The following is a 14,271-nucleotide window of genomic DNA, read 5'->3' as shown; positions in this document are numbered from 1 at the left end:
TAAAATGGCCTCAGGAGATTTCCTAGTCTAAATAATGGTTCAGATCACTCTCAAGAAAAAAAAAAAGAGCAATTGACATGTCATGCACATATTTTTCCTTCCGGTTATCAAGTTGTCCAGTTTGACCCAAATATTTATTGCGCCCAACACAAGGAATAATGTAAATGCAGCCTTTATTTTGCCCTGGGGAATTGAATATTTTATTGGTATTGACACATTCCTACAATAATCAAACAATTCCGTTTGTTAGTCTAATTCCTGTTTGAGCAACAATAGATATGTTATTTAGAAATAAGTTAATGAATTACATATCATTGATTCTGAATTTAGATAATTGCTTCTAAAGTTATAGATATTCAAACATACTTGAAAATAGTGATCGCAGTAACTCAGCATGTCTAGATCTTACCCAACGATTGTAGATTTTATCGCAAATAAAATCTTGTCATTACAATAAATTCACTATTGCCTGTACAACAGTTAAGGTAAAGATGACCACTCCCAGCTTACATGCCTAAACTAAGTCATTATCCACTGCTAAGAAACGCCCTATAATAAACATCCTTAAATTAACACCTTTGTCCGAAGAGAAGAAGATGGATGTGGCAGAGATGAGAATGTCGAGGTGGATGTGTGGGGTGACAAGAAGAGATAAGATACGGAATGAGGTAATTAGGGGTACCACAGGAGTTAGAAAACTATCATGTAAGATCCAAGAAAGTAGACTGAGGTGGTATGGTCATGTAATGGGAAGAGATGAACAATATATTGGGAGGAGAATGATGGAAATGGAGGTACAGGGAAGAAGGAGAAGGAGACCAAAGCGAAGGTGGATGGACTGTATCAAGGATGACCTTTGATCAAAGGGATTAACCGGTGGTGAAGTGTGGGACAGAGGTAGATGGAGAACGCTGTCCAGAAACATCGATCCAACATAAAGGTGGGAAAAGATGCAAAGAAGAAGAAGAAACTAACACCTTTGTCCAGGCTATTTCGAGATGACTGTTCTCTGTAATCCCTTTCTGAGTGAGGATACCTTAACGTTGTAAAAGGTTTTGTGTATCACCCTGATTAGCATAGTTGAACTAGTCAGGGTCACCAATACAACCTAGTATTGGTGACCCTGCTGTGAGCGATCAGAAAAAAATCTCCAACTACTGTTAATCCGCATTGGGCAGCGTGGTGATGAAGACATGTATGAGGCCTTTGTCCTGCAGTGGACTAGAAATGGCTTCATTTGTTGTCAATAATTATATGCAATTCGATGTAACACGAACTTGAAGTTATAGTTCGCGTGCGTTACAGTATGTAACACACATCTACCAGGAAGAAACAATTCTATTCGTGCTAGAGACTAGTTTATAGAAATAAACACATTTTTGTAATAGCTTTATTCGTTACGGAACCTTCCATTTTCATAATTCTAAGGATGTGGTAATTATTAATCTCTTCTCTAAAGAATCTTTGAAGTAGCTATCCTTTTGCTGATAATTTTATTTTCCATATATCGTGTCTCTTGATACACCGATCAAAGTCTGATACAAAATTAGCCCCTCTAGTTTGCAAATTACACTTTCTTAATTTGAGATGAGTGGTTACAATGGATAACTTAAATTAGGTTAGGTTAAAAAGGGTTAGAAACAATGCATTTTGTGAAGATGTTTTAATTCTTATCAAAGAAAATTACCCCTTTGATTTTTTAGAACAGGTTTGAATAAAAAAAAAAAAAAAAACACCAGACCCGGGAAATGTTTGTTTCCTTTTATCGTAGTTTATGGACAAATAATGGACAAATAAGGGCTCAAAAGGTACTTATTAGTTTTTCTAGAGGGTTAGATTATGAAATAGGTGTGTATATACATACACACACATATATATATATATATATATATATATATATATATATATATATATATATATATATGTCTGTATATGTGCATATACAGTATATATGTAAATACAGTATATATATGTATATATATGTGTATACATATGTATTACACACATAAAAACACACACACATATATATATACATATATATATATATATATATATATATATATATATATATATATACATATATATATATATACAGTATATATATATATATATATATATATATATATATATATATATATATATATATATGTATATATATATATACAGTATATATATATATATATATATATATATATATATATATATAAATATTTAGTTATGCATACACTTTTAATACATTTTACGCACACGCAATATTATATATATATATATATATATATATATATATATATATATATATATATATATATATATATATGTATATATACATATATATACATAATACATATATATATATATATATATATATATTATAATATAAATATTTAGTTAAGTATATACTTTTAATACATTTTATGCACACCCAATTTTATATATATATATATATATATATATATATATATATATATACATATATATATATGTATATATATATATATATACACACACACACATATATATATATATATATATATATATATATATATATATATTTACATATATGTAATGTATATGTATACACACACACACACACATATATATATATATATATATATATATATATATATATATATATATATATATATATATATATATATATATATACATGTATTTATATAGGCCTATATATATATATATATATATATATATATATATATATATATATATATAAAGTATTTGTACACGCACGCACACGTTTATATACACGATGAAAAATGGGCGAACTTATTCATTATAGATAGTCTGTAATGTGTTGACACTAATTACAGAAGGTGGTAATTAAACACAGTGAATGAAGATGTTTATTTTTTCCAAGCATAAACTACACCAAAAACAAAATCTACACAATTCAGCTTTCAATTGATATACGAGACATTTCCACAGTTTTGCCTCATATTTAAAATCTTGTATATAGTAGAATCTTGCATTAATTTTATGACAAACCACTTTCTTTGTGGCAATGATAGTGAATTTAACTCTTAATTGATTTAGTTATACTGACAAAGCATTAATCTAGATTTGTTGAAGCAGGGAACAACAATATCCTCATCAGTTTCATTCTATGATTATTTCTTAGCCTGTCCAGAAGTCAGTTGGTTTATAGAAGCATTATCCAGCCTTACTGATAATCATTTCCAGCAATAGAGCGATAAGGCTGATCGTAGTACCTGCAGGAAAATACAAGACCACATGTATTTTTTAAAGTAATAGAGAGGAGAACAATTATGAATCAGTAAAAGAGAAGTAGCGTTTCCAGTGAAAAGTAACTAGAAGGTTTAGAATTTCAGAAAATGCATTAATTCCAAATAACAGTGATTTTCATGAAACCCATCGTGTCCTCGTCTGTAGAAAAAGGATATGGATATGTATATAAAAACAGAAACTTACGCATATATATATATATATATATATATATATATATATATATGTACATACTTATATATTATATATATGTATATATATGTATATATATACATACATACATATATATATATATATATATATATATATATATATATATATATATATATATATCGTATGGGCTAAAGAAGATTGATTAATGAATTCAATTCCGACAGTTGAAAGTCTCAAGTCATTATAAACAAAAGGGGGATATTATCCAGGGCTGGTCCGAATAAATTCGTATGGATATATTGTAATACAAATTAATAAATATAAGCGATAAAGCAAATAAATTATGGGTGAAAGTTTGCTATAAATAGAGTATTTAAATATTATTTGATAAATCTGTTCCATAAAAATGTTAAAATGGAAATAAACAGAGGAAATATTGTGTCGTATGGTTATAAGTGTCACACTCACTGCACCTGAGAGCTGCTTCATGAGGAGGGCACATTAAAAATACAAGGGTCAATTTCTTATGATCAATACTCAATCTTGATAAAAGTTACTTTCGTCCTTTTATCCCTCTGATCTGATTATTCCCTTGGAGATGTAATTGGTTTAATTTGCTTCAATTTTATTACTTTCTTGTTCATTACTCAACATAGTTTGTCATTTTGCTTGAATAAAATGCTTTATTGTGGTTACATAATCCTTAACGAGAAATAGATTGTCAATTGTAGTGTAGTTAATCTAATCTGCTTTTGCATTACCTACAGCTCCAGCATAGGAAGGAATCCAACATATGTCAATATTTACCCCTTTGAGAATATAATTAGCCAAGAAGCTCTCTAATTTGTAATACCAGTTGGTTCTTATGTGTTTAACTTTTTAGGGCTTCTATTGAATTTCTCAAATCATAATTAAACAACAAGCTTAAGATATACCTTATCATCCATTGATTTAATCATTTCAATTCTTATCATAATCGCTGATAGTTCAGATGTAAATACTGATGCTTCTCTAGGTAATAAGAACCGACTTGTTTTATAATGTCTAAGAATATTGCAGCACAGCTAACACCCATCCTAGATATGGAACCATCAGTTATAACATAGTGAGGTCCTTTACTTGTGAATATATTCCAAAGATATGTTGTTTGAGGCCCTTTGTGTCAATAGGCGTAGGAGGAGATGATGATGATATGTTGTTTATGATGACTCAGAATATAGTTATATTTCTAGCTAGGTTATTGTCACTGTCCTTCGTCTTGCCATTCATGAGCGGCTTTCAAACCTTTATCGAAAATTAGTCCCCAAGATTCTACCTTATCTTGGAATTGGATTTGAGTGTTACCCTATACGAAATTTACACCTTGGTTCTGATTCTATTTACTACTTCTGCAGAACAGTATTGCTTAATTTTTATCCTGTATTTTTGAGCACCGTTATTGAATCTATTTATTTTATTTATTTTTTTTTTTGCAAGTGGCGAAGATTATTTGAAGTTTAGTCTATTGCAAAGTTGTTCACTTAAAGGCTATTTAGTACTCCTTGTGGAATTTGAGCAAGTGTGCCATTAATTGCCAATGCAAAAAGAGTCCCACTTTATTAAAATGCGTTAATAGGTACACCATAGTCGAGACTGAAAGATTCTGATTATTAGTTACACAATTTGTTTAAACAATATTATTGTCTATACACGTTTGGAATATTCTACCACCAATAAAATTACCATGGATGAGAAACGGTGTTATATAGTTAAGAAAATGGAACAAGGAAGGGATTGAATGCATCAATCGAGATACCAATAAATACGAAGATTAATAAAAAAAAGTTACGGCTCGCTATGCAAACCAATTTGTAGATTTAACATGCCATTGTTCCGTTTGGTCACTGAATATAGAAAGGTTCATTAAGCTAGGTTCTTAGGACATTTGAGTAAAAAATCCACTCGTGCCTACATGAGTAATTAAGATAGTAAAAAAGGTAACTTGTAGTAAACGATCTATTGACCGTTCTTTCATAAAACACACTGGCGCTTCTGTCCTTTACATTGATCAAACAATTATATAACTTAGGTTTATGGAATGTAGAAGTTATCTTTTCGTCATGAAAGGCTAATTTTCTTACGGAAGAGAGCATTTTACCCCTATGTAGGAGTAAGGTATATGACAACACATAGAGTTAACAAATGAACATGAAACTATAGTCAATTCTTTTTATTGAGGCAGAATTACACCGACTCACATGGGAGCCCCTTTAGCTCAGAAAAGTTTCCCAATAGTTGATTGGCCGGACAAAAATACTTCCGACCAATCATATGTTAGGAAACTTTTCCGAGCTAAAAGGGCACCCCTGTGAGTCGATGCAAATCTGCCTCACTAAAAAGAATTACCTATAGTCAAAATTAAGTCAACAACAATGGGGCTGATATTTAGAAGATTTATGATAAAGGATGAACACCAAAAATTGGAGACTGATGAACCGAACGAATTAATTTACATAATGTGTACTTGTTTAAACGAACTGTTAAAAAAACTGCTTGTTAAACCAAACTGTTAAAAATACTGCCTTAAGCTAGAACGACAACCTAAGCGTTCAAAGCTTGACAGAATAACTGCCTTCAGATCACCTGTTGAAACTTTTGGGCCTGAATTAGCAGGTGTAACTGAAAATACTCAAACTTATTCAAGGGAGAAGGATAATCGTACAATCTTACCAACAAAGGAGAGAAGAAAGATCCCCGATAAATCCATAAGAGAAAAGGGCGTGTATCCTTTGCCAGCTTCCTTCCCTGGCCTCACTAGACAGGCCGTGGCATTTGTCGTCTCTCCAAGGATACTATGACTGATTTCTCCTGATTCTTTCAACAGACTTAACCTGTGAAGAGGTCAGGATTAGGTCTTGGAATGGATAATATAGTTTAGAAGTCTTTAATCAACAAAGATTTGAAGGTAATTCTATTGGACGGTAAACTCTACCAGCAACAGTGAGGAAATGTCTAATCCCTTCGTATTCTTAATTTCATTACTTTGGTAAAATAAAACATCAAAATTTCACAATGATCAAATATGAAAGAGGGTGTGAAAATTGCATTTGAGGAGTTGTGTGCTTATGCATGTAAGAATTTCAGAGAGAGAGAGAGAGAGAGAGAGAGAGAGAGAGAGAGAGAGAGAGAGAGAGAGAGAGAGAGAGAGAGAGAGAACGTTTAAATATTAACCATTTGTCAAAGACAGAAGTAAGCCTGAGGAGTTGTGTTGTGTGTTTGTACATATAAGAATTTGAGAGAGAGAGAGAGAGAGAGAGAGAGAGAGAGAGAGAGAGAGAGAGAGAGAGAGAGAGAGAGAGAGAGAGAGAGAACGTTTAGATATTAACCATTTATCAAAAATGGGAGTAAGTGCACTGCCTTTAGGGAAAGCCAGAGCGAAGGGAGCCGAAAGAATTGCCTCTCTAGCAATGTAAAAGTTACATTTACCGGTTGCGCTGTAATCGTCACTTATAACCTGAGAAAGAGGAAAAAATTATGATTAATTAGGGAAATTACTAAAATATAGGACTTTATCCATTTGTTTCTTTATATAGTTTATATATGAAAGATCTATTTTAATGGTGTTACTGTTCTTCAAATAATCTATTTCAATTGTTCATTACTGCTCTTGTAGTTTATTTATTTCCTTGTTTAATTTCCTCTCTGGACTATTTTTCCTTGTTGGAGCCCTTGGGCTTATAGCATCCTGTTTTTCCAACAAGGGTTGTAGCTTAGCCTAATAACAACAACAACAACAACACATACTAATACTAATACTATTACTAATACTATAGTTTTCATTGCCAAACAAGTTCTAGATAATATTTGATACTGGAAGTAACTTTATTCAGAATGCAATGAATGAATCCCCTTGGATTACTGTCAGGATTGTGAATGAAAAATTAAGTGACATTATTGAAAGAGATTCCTTAAGAAAATCTAAGATATACATGAATGCAAACCTATGGCTAAAAGATGAACTAAAAACTACTATTGGGAAAAAGAATGAAAAAGAGCCCTACTCTTAATATGTATGTATGTATGTATGTTTCTGGATTTCTTCTTTTTTTCCTATAAACTAATTGGAATTATCTACTCTATCTATTTTGCCATTTTTTAAAAATCATTCCTAAGTAAAAACGGACTTGGAAGATGATCATTAGCAAAATATAGCTTTGGAACTCGCGCTGATTTTTCAGACAAAAAAAAAAATAAAAATCAATTATTTATGTACTGAAATTCCCAGATAGTGATTAGCAAGATTCGAGACCATTTGTGGCTTTTTTCAATCATGATTAATCTAGGGAACTTGAACTTGAGTATCAGATTGATTTTATTGCTCTTCATTAATCTGATTTACAAATAATGGAGGAAAGTTGAATTTGCCCATCCTCGAAGCAAGAAATTAATTCGTCTGACGATAAAAAAAGTTTATAACAACACTAAATATTTGTTTACGGAAGTTAAGCCGCTTTGGCTAAAGTCAATACTTTGCTATACAAAAACTGCGACTAGATATCCTAGGCAACCGACAGCATAACCAATAAAAAGTCAATGGAACAGAACATGTGATAAAAAATATCACGGTACAAAATCGTGATGGAAACCAGATGGGTGATACTTCTGAATTCCTATAAAAAACAAATAAACACATGCACACACACACACACACACATATATATATATATAATATATATATATATATATATATATATATATATATATATATATATGTATAAATATATAAATGTATATATATATATATATATATATATATATATGTATATATATATATATATATATATATATATATATATATATATATATATATATATATACATATATATATATATGTGTGTGTGTGTGTGTGTGTGTGTTTGTGTGTGTGTTTGTGTGGTAAAACAACACGTACATCCACATTCATGAAGTGTGTGAATACGAATTAATATACACACACTCCTTAATAGATACTATTTTATTTTTTTCTCATGTATAATTGAAAATATTTTCATTAATTAGATATAATGTAATTTCTATCATTTAATAAGCTTAAATACATAAAAACCTTCTTCATGTTGGTGATTGGAACGAGCACAGCGACTTGCTCTTTCTTGACCCATTCGCGAAGGGAATAAAAGTCGTCCACGATGGTCACCCCGTGAAGGACCTCCTTGTATAGTCCGCTTTCAGCTCTCTGGAAATGATAGTTCGTTGGTGTTTTGAAATATAGATTAATACTTGGGTGTGTTCATAATTTTATATTCTTAGTGGTTGCATACGTAAATGCGATCTTCTATGCTGTATATACATACATACATATATATATATATATATATATATATATATATATATATATATATATATATATATATATATGTATGTATATATATACATATATATACATATATATATGTATATATATATGTATATATATACATATATATATATACGTATATATGTATGTATGTATATATATATATATATATATATATATATATATATAGATAGATAATTTATTCGTATATATATACAATTATATATATATACATATATATATACATATATATATGTATATATATGCATATATATATATATATATATATATATATATATATATATATATACGTATATGAATTATAAATATATAAATATATATATATATATATATATATATATATATATATATATCCCTTCCTGAGTGCTGATTTATGTATATATATATATATATATATATATATATATATATATATATGTATATATATATATATACACATATATATATGTATATATATATGCATATATATATATATATATATATATATATATATATATATATATCCCTTCCTGAGTGCTGATACCTTAGTGTGGTAAAAGAGTCTGTTTATCACCGCGATCAGCAAAGTTTTATTAGTCAGGGCCACCCATACTAGTTTGGTTTGTGTGAGCGATCAGGATAAAGTCTTCCACCATCACCAATCCGCAGTGGTTAACTTGGTGATAAAAACTAACGAAGCTCAAGACATAAATAAGGACATGTCTGAGGCCTTTGTTGTTATTGTTATTGTTGTCGTTTAAGGTGTTGTTGTTGTTGTTGCATATAAGTGCTTACAAAAGGATTTATATAAACAAGCCACAAATACCTTTTAATATCGAATTCATTCTGACATTTTTTGTGATATGATCCTATAAGGTTATTTAATTTTATTTTTCAAACTTCCTTTCGATTTTGATCACAATAATTCTTGAATTGTCCTAAAACCGACACTTTTATTTTGACCTCGGTAGTCTATCTAAATAGGGATGCAAAAACTAGATCAATTCAAATGCCTAAAATGCTGTTTTTACAGTACTTTCATATCTTTATCTTTCCATAAAAGTGTTCAGTTATTACAATATCATAGACCGCACTTTCATCACTATTTCCGATGGTCAGGTTGCTATAAACTTAACTTAAAGAAATTAAATGGTCTAAAGCTGATATATTGCTAAGTAAATAATATGCAAACAATGGTGTCTCTATGCGATGGCTTTTATTTCATTCGGCGCATTCATTGAAGATTTCATCAACCGGTCCATCCATGATTAAGATTTTACTCCATTTCTGATCTACTGCATATGGTTTGATAGAAAGCCCCAGATGATACCAATTATAGTCCTCACCTTTATTTATTTATTTATTTATTTACTATTTATCTATTTTATTTTTTTTTTTTTTTTTGCCTCTTAAACGTACTCTGGAGAAATCGGTAGTCCTCGAACTATTCGGTTCACAAGCCTGCTCCCCTTCCCTTTGACAAGCAAGATTTATCTTTCTCTTTCTGCTTCTGTTCTGTGTAACGCCCAGCATCGCTTTTTCTAAATGACCAGTCTATAGCTATCTTATCAATTAAGCTCACACTAATTACTTCCCTATCCTTTCAATTCTTCTTTAATCAAGGGGTTAACTATTGCACTGTAATTCATCAGTGCCTTCTTTCTATTTTATAAGAGTAGAAGAGACTTTTGCTATGGTAAGCAGCTCCTTTAGGAGAAGGACACTATACCATTGTTCTCTAGTCTTGGGTAGTACCATAGTGTCTGCACCATGGTCTTCCACCGTCTTGGGTTAGAGACCTCTTGCTTAACGGTACACTCAGACACACTATTTTATGTTTCCATATTTCCTTTCTAAAGTGGGCTATTTCCTCTGTTGGAGCCCTTTGGCTCATAGCATCCCACTTTTCCAACTAGGGTTATAATAATGATAACACAGATTTCCACTGATATTGAACTGAAAAGATCACTAGGTTGTACATCCCGTGGCCTTTACACACACACAAAAATCAAATCAAAACCCACCTGAAATGTGTTATGCAGGTAAGACCCCACTTCAATGATCCACGGGAACTTCCCGTATGAAATGAGATCTTGCAAAGAATCTACAGGAATTGTGACCTTAGGAACCGCTATGAGGGATATTAGGACTCCACTGTAAGCTGCTTGAAGGATAAAGCCGACGATCATCCATGTTATGATATAGAGACGACTGGAGAAAGATTTTGGCAGTGGATATACAGCTGAAAATTGAATTAGAGAAGCTTTTAATTTTTTAATTCATCTTTACTTCATATATGGAAGTGCATCCATTATCTTTATCAATATGTTAGTAATCAAAGCTTTAACAATGATGGAATACAGCATGAAATTGTCTTGTACGTTTTACTTTTATATTCTTCTTGTCCAAAAACTGCATGAGGGGAATCTCAAAAAAATACTTGAACTCGGACTGTATACAGAGGCGTAGCCAGAAATTTTTAAAGTGTGTTGTCCACCACAACTTCCCTAGGTAGGAATTAGAGGGAGATTCGAAAATGGGACGTGAATTCACAATATTAAAATATAAGAAGGCTCTAATTAATAATAAAGTAAAAATTTTGAAATATAAATGAAAATTCTATTCCATTGAAATTATTGTCATATTTGTTTAATTTTTAAATTTCTACACACGAGAGAGAGAGAGAGAGAGAGAGAGAGAGAGAGAGAGAGAGAGAGAGAGAGAGAGAGAGATAGAGAGAGAGAGGTGGGGTGGGGTGGGGTGGGCCCTAGCACCCGGGCCTGGCTACACCTCTGACTGTATATCATCCAAATGGCAGTGTATATAATGCGATACTTGTGATAATTATTCCTCCATTGTCCATTCCATCTTAAATGCAAAAGCAAAAAAACAAAAATAAATAAATAAAGCAATTATTCCTTAAATCTATTGTTATCTTACTTTCAGTGAGCATCACTTTGGAGATCCAAGAAGAATTAATTTCATCTGATGATGAAGGATATCCTCTGCGTATCTTTTGGATGGCAAAATTCATGAAAAAACCAATGACAATGCTGACGCAGATTGCAACGGCCAAAGTGAGCCACACCTGACGATAAATCAATCATAATTAGTCATAATTGAGCACTTACAAATGAAGTATAGAAATCAATTGGTAAAGCAATAGGTTAAAGAGAATCATAGCTACAATGTTAAAGAAAGGAAAAGACCTTAAAAGTCTATATCAATTAGCAACACATACAGCTGTTATTCCAGTGATTATGCAATTATTTATTATTCTCCTTTAGAATTGCTGAACAAATGGTAAACTGGATTATGTAATATATAAGGTTAATTTCCGCCTGCAATACGAATTCTATTTGGAGGATAATGCTCGTTACCTTCCATCTTTCCTTGTTTTATTCAGTGTTCTTTTTTATCAAGAAGTTGATTACTAAGTTTTGAGAGAGAGAGAGAGAGAGAGAGAGAGAGAGAGAGAGAGAGAGAGAGAGAGAGAGAGAGAGAGAGCCGGCGGGACTATCCGATTAAATACTTTCCTTATTAGAGAAAGTGGCATTTTACTTTTCATAATCTCATTTCGTTTACTAAAAGCTTTCCAGCCCATGCTTATTCTCTTGCGGAATCATGAGAGAGAGAGAGAGAGAGAGAGAGAGAGAGAGAGAGAGAGAGAGAGAGAGAGAGAGAGAGCATAAGTTAATACTGGTGGAACTATCTGATGAAAAAACTTTTCTTCTTAGAGAAAGGGGCATTTTACATTCCATAATCTCATTTTGTTTACCAAAAGCTCTCCAGCCCATGCTTATTCTCTTGCGGAATCATGAGAGAGAGAGAGAGAGAGAGAGAGAGAGAGAGAGAGAGAGCTTAAGTTAATACTAGTGGAACTATCTGATGAAAAAACTTTTCTTCCTAGAGAAAGGGGCATTTTACGTTTCATAATCTCATTTTGTTTACCAAAAGCTTTCCACCGCAGAGAGAGAGAGAGAGAGAGAGAGAGAGAGAGAGAGAGATTTGAGCAAATAAAGAATAATAAGGAGAATTGAAGTACTTTTCTCTAATTGGAAATGTAGCTAAGACAAAGTAATCCAAATCCAACATATGTTACAGATTATTGAAAAAGTGACGAACGTCCTCGTTTCTCAAGTCATAAGACATGACATTATGGACTTCATAACTTACCTGCCAAGCTAGAGGTTTGGCAATACCAGATAAATCTATCTCATGGCGAGGTCGGGGTAATAATATTCCATATTGATCAAAGTAAATGGTTGTAGAGTAATCCGCGGCCTGATAACGGTCCCACGACATTACAAAAGGTCCGAGAGCAACGTCAACTTCCTTTAGATAAAATAGAATTGGAAATGTTTTCAAGGCTATGTATAGAAATATGGACTATATCAATTTTCTTATAAACAATAGAATAATTGTTTTTTAGATTAAGATAAAAGTAATCATAAGAAAACAGAAATATATGGTGCCTCTTGACTTAAACAAAGCGTATTGAAAATAATTTATACTGTGGATATATTTGATGATGTGGTTATGTACTTCAGAAAGCTAATTTCCCGAGAATTAAACTATAAAAACACGAAAACGAGAGAAGTTCACGCTTATTGACACACTCCTTATATATATATATATATATATATATATATATATATATATATATATATATATATATATATATACATATATATATATATATATATATATATATATATATGTGTGTATATATACAGTATGTATATACGAATATATATATATATATATATATATGTATGTATAAATATATATATATATATATATATATATATATAGTTTACATTCTGTTGCATATGGTATTGATAGATTTCATAGATAAAATATGTTATATTTACGTTTCTTTGACACATTCCTATCATGCCAGTGAAGGATCCATTAGGCAGTTCTCTTCCCCATTCCACGTCAGGTGGCCTCTTCACAGAATAACTGAGAGAGAGAGAGAGAGAGAGAGAGAGAGAGAGAGAGAGAGAGAGAGAGAGAATAAGTACAAGTTATCTATTTGAAATAAATTAATGATTCTAATATAATTTGATAATTTCAACAATCGATAGTAGGCCTATGTTGGAATTAGAAAGACAGATTATATAGCTCTATTGTTCGTTAATGATATTAACTGAAATCTTACGTGAAGTTCATCTTTTCAGCGATTGTATTGAACATATCAATGACGATCCCCGATTTAAGTAGAGACCCATCCGGTTCTTCCTTGAAGATAACCCAAGGGCTCCACTTTTCTGCGGCTACGATAAGATGTCTTCCCCCGAGAGCCATCAGAGTATTTTGATCTGAAACTCGGAAATGAAATAAGTTTAAGTTTAAGCTACGGATAAAGCATGGATGGAGCACCTAGGTAGATTTTCTTTATCCATTTTTGTCTTAAGACAACGTTGCTAATTTCTAGGATATAAAAAAGGTATATAACTTCTTATCTAATGCAGTAATATAAGCTAAAGCGTTATTTTATTTGTCCATGAATGTCGTAAGAC

At 31.3% G+C, this 14,271-nt stretch overlaps 1 protein-coding gene across 1 annotated transcript; it reads right to left on the bottom strand.

Moving 5' to 3' along the window:
- Positions 1-3,168: 3,168 nt before the first annotated feature.
- LOC137639364 (probable glutamate receptor) lies at positions 3,169-14,056 on the bottom strand. The gene is made up of 9 exons (XM_068371640.1): positions 13,911-14,056; positions 13,621-13,711; positions 12,923-13,081; positions 11,687-11,834; positions 10,771-10,988; positions 8,498-8,626; positions 6,780-6,907; positions 6,124-6,284; positions 3,169-3,227 (listed from the first exon to the last, which is right to left on the bottom strand). The coding sequence occupies exons 1-9, from the start codon at positions 14,054-14,056 to the stop codon at positions 3,169-3,171; spliced, it is 1,239 nt and encodes a 412-aa protein (XP_068227741.1).
- Positions 14,057-14,271: the final 215 nt, after the last annotated feature.

This window comes from Palaemon carinicauda, chromosome 4 (assembly GCF_036898095.1).
Source record: "Palaemon carinicauda isolate YSFRI2023 chromosome 4, ASM3689809v2, whole genome shotgun sequence".
Classification (NCBI taxonomy): Eukaryota; Metazoa; Arthropoda; class Malacostraca; order Decapoda; family Palaemonidae; genus Palaemon; species Palaemon carinicauda.
This window is presented reverse-complemented; position numbering and strand designations above follow the sequence as displayed.

Bases quoted from the DNA above. Each gene is read 5' to 3' on its own strand.
- LOC137639364 (XM_068371640.1), bottom strand. From the start codon at position 14,056: ATGGCTCTCGGGGGAAGACATCTTATCGTAGCCGCAGAAAAGTGGAGC. The intron at 13,712-13,910 runs GTAAGATTTCAG...TCTCTCTCTCAG, and splicing joins GCTGAAAAGATGAACTTCAC to TTATTCTGTGAAGAGGCCAC. The intron at 13,082-13,620 runs GTAAATATAACA...TTTTATCTAAAG, and splicing joins TAGGAATGTGTCAAAGAAAC to GAAGTTGACGTTGCTCTCGG.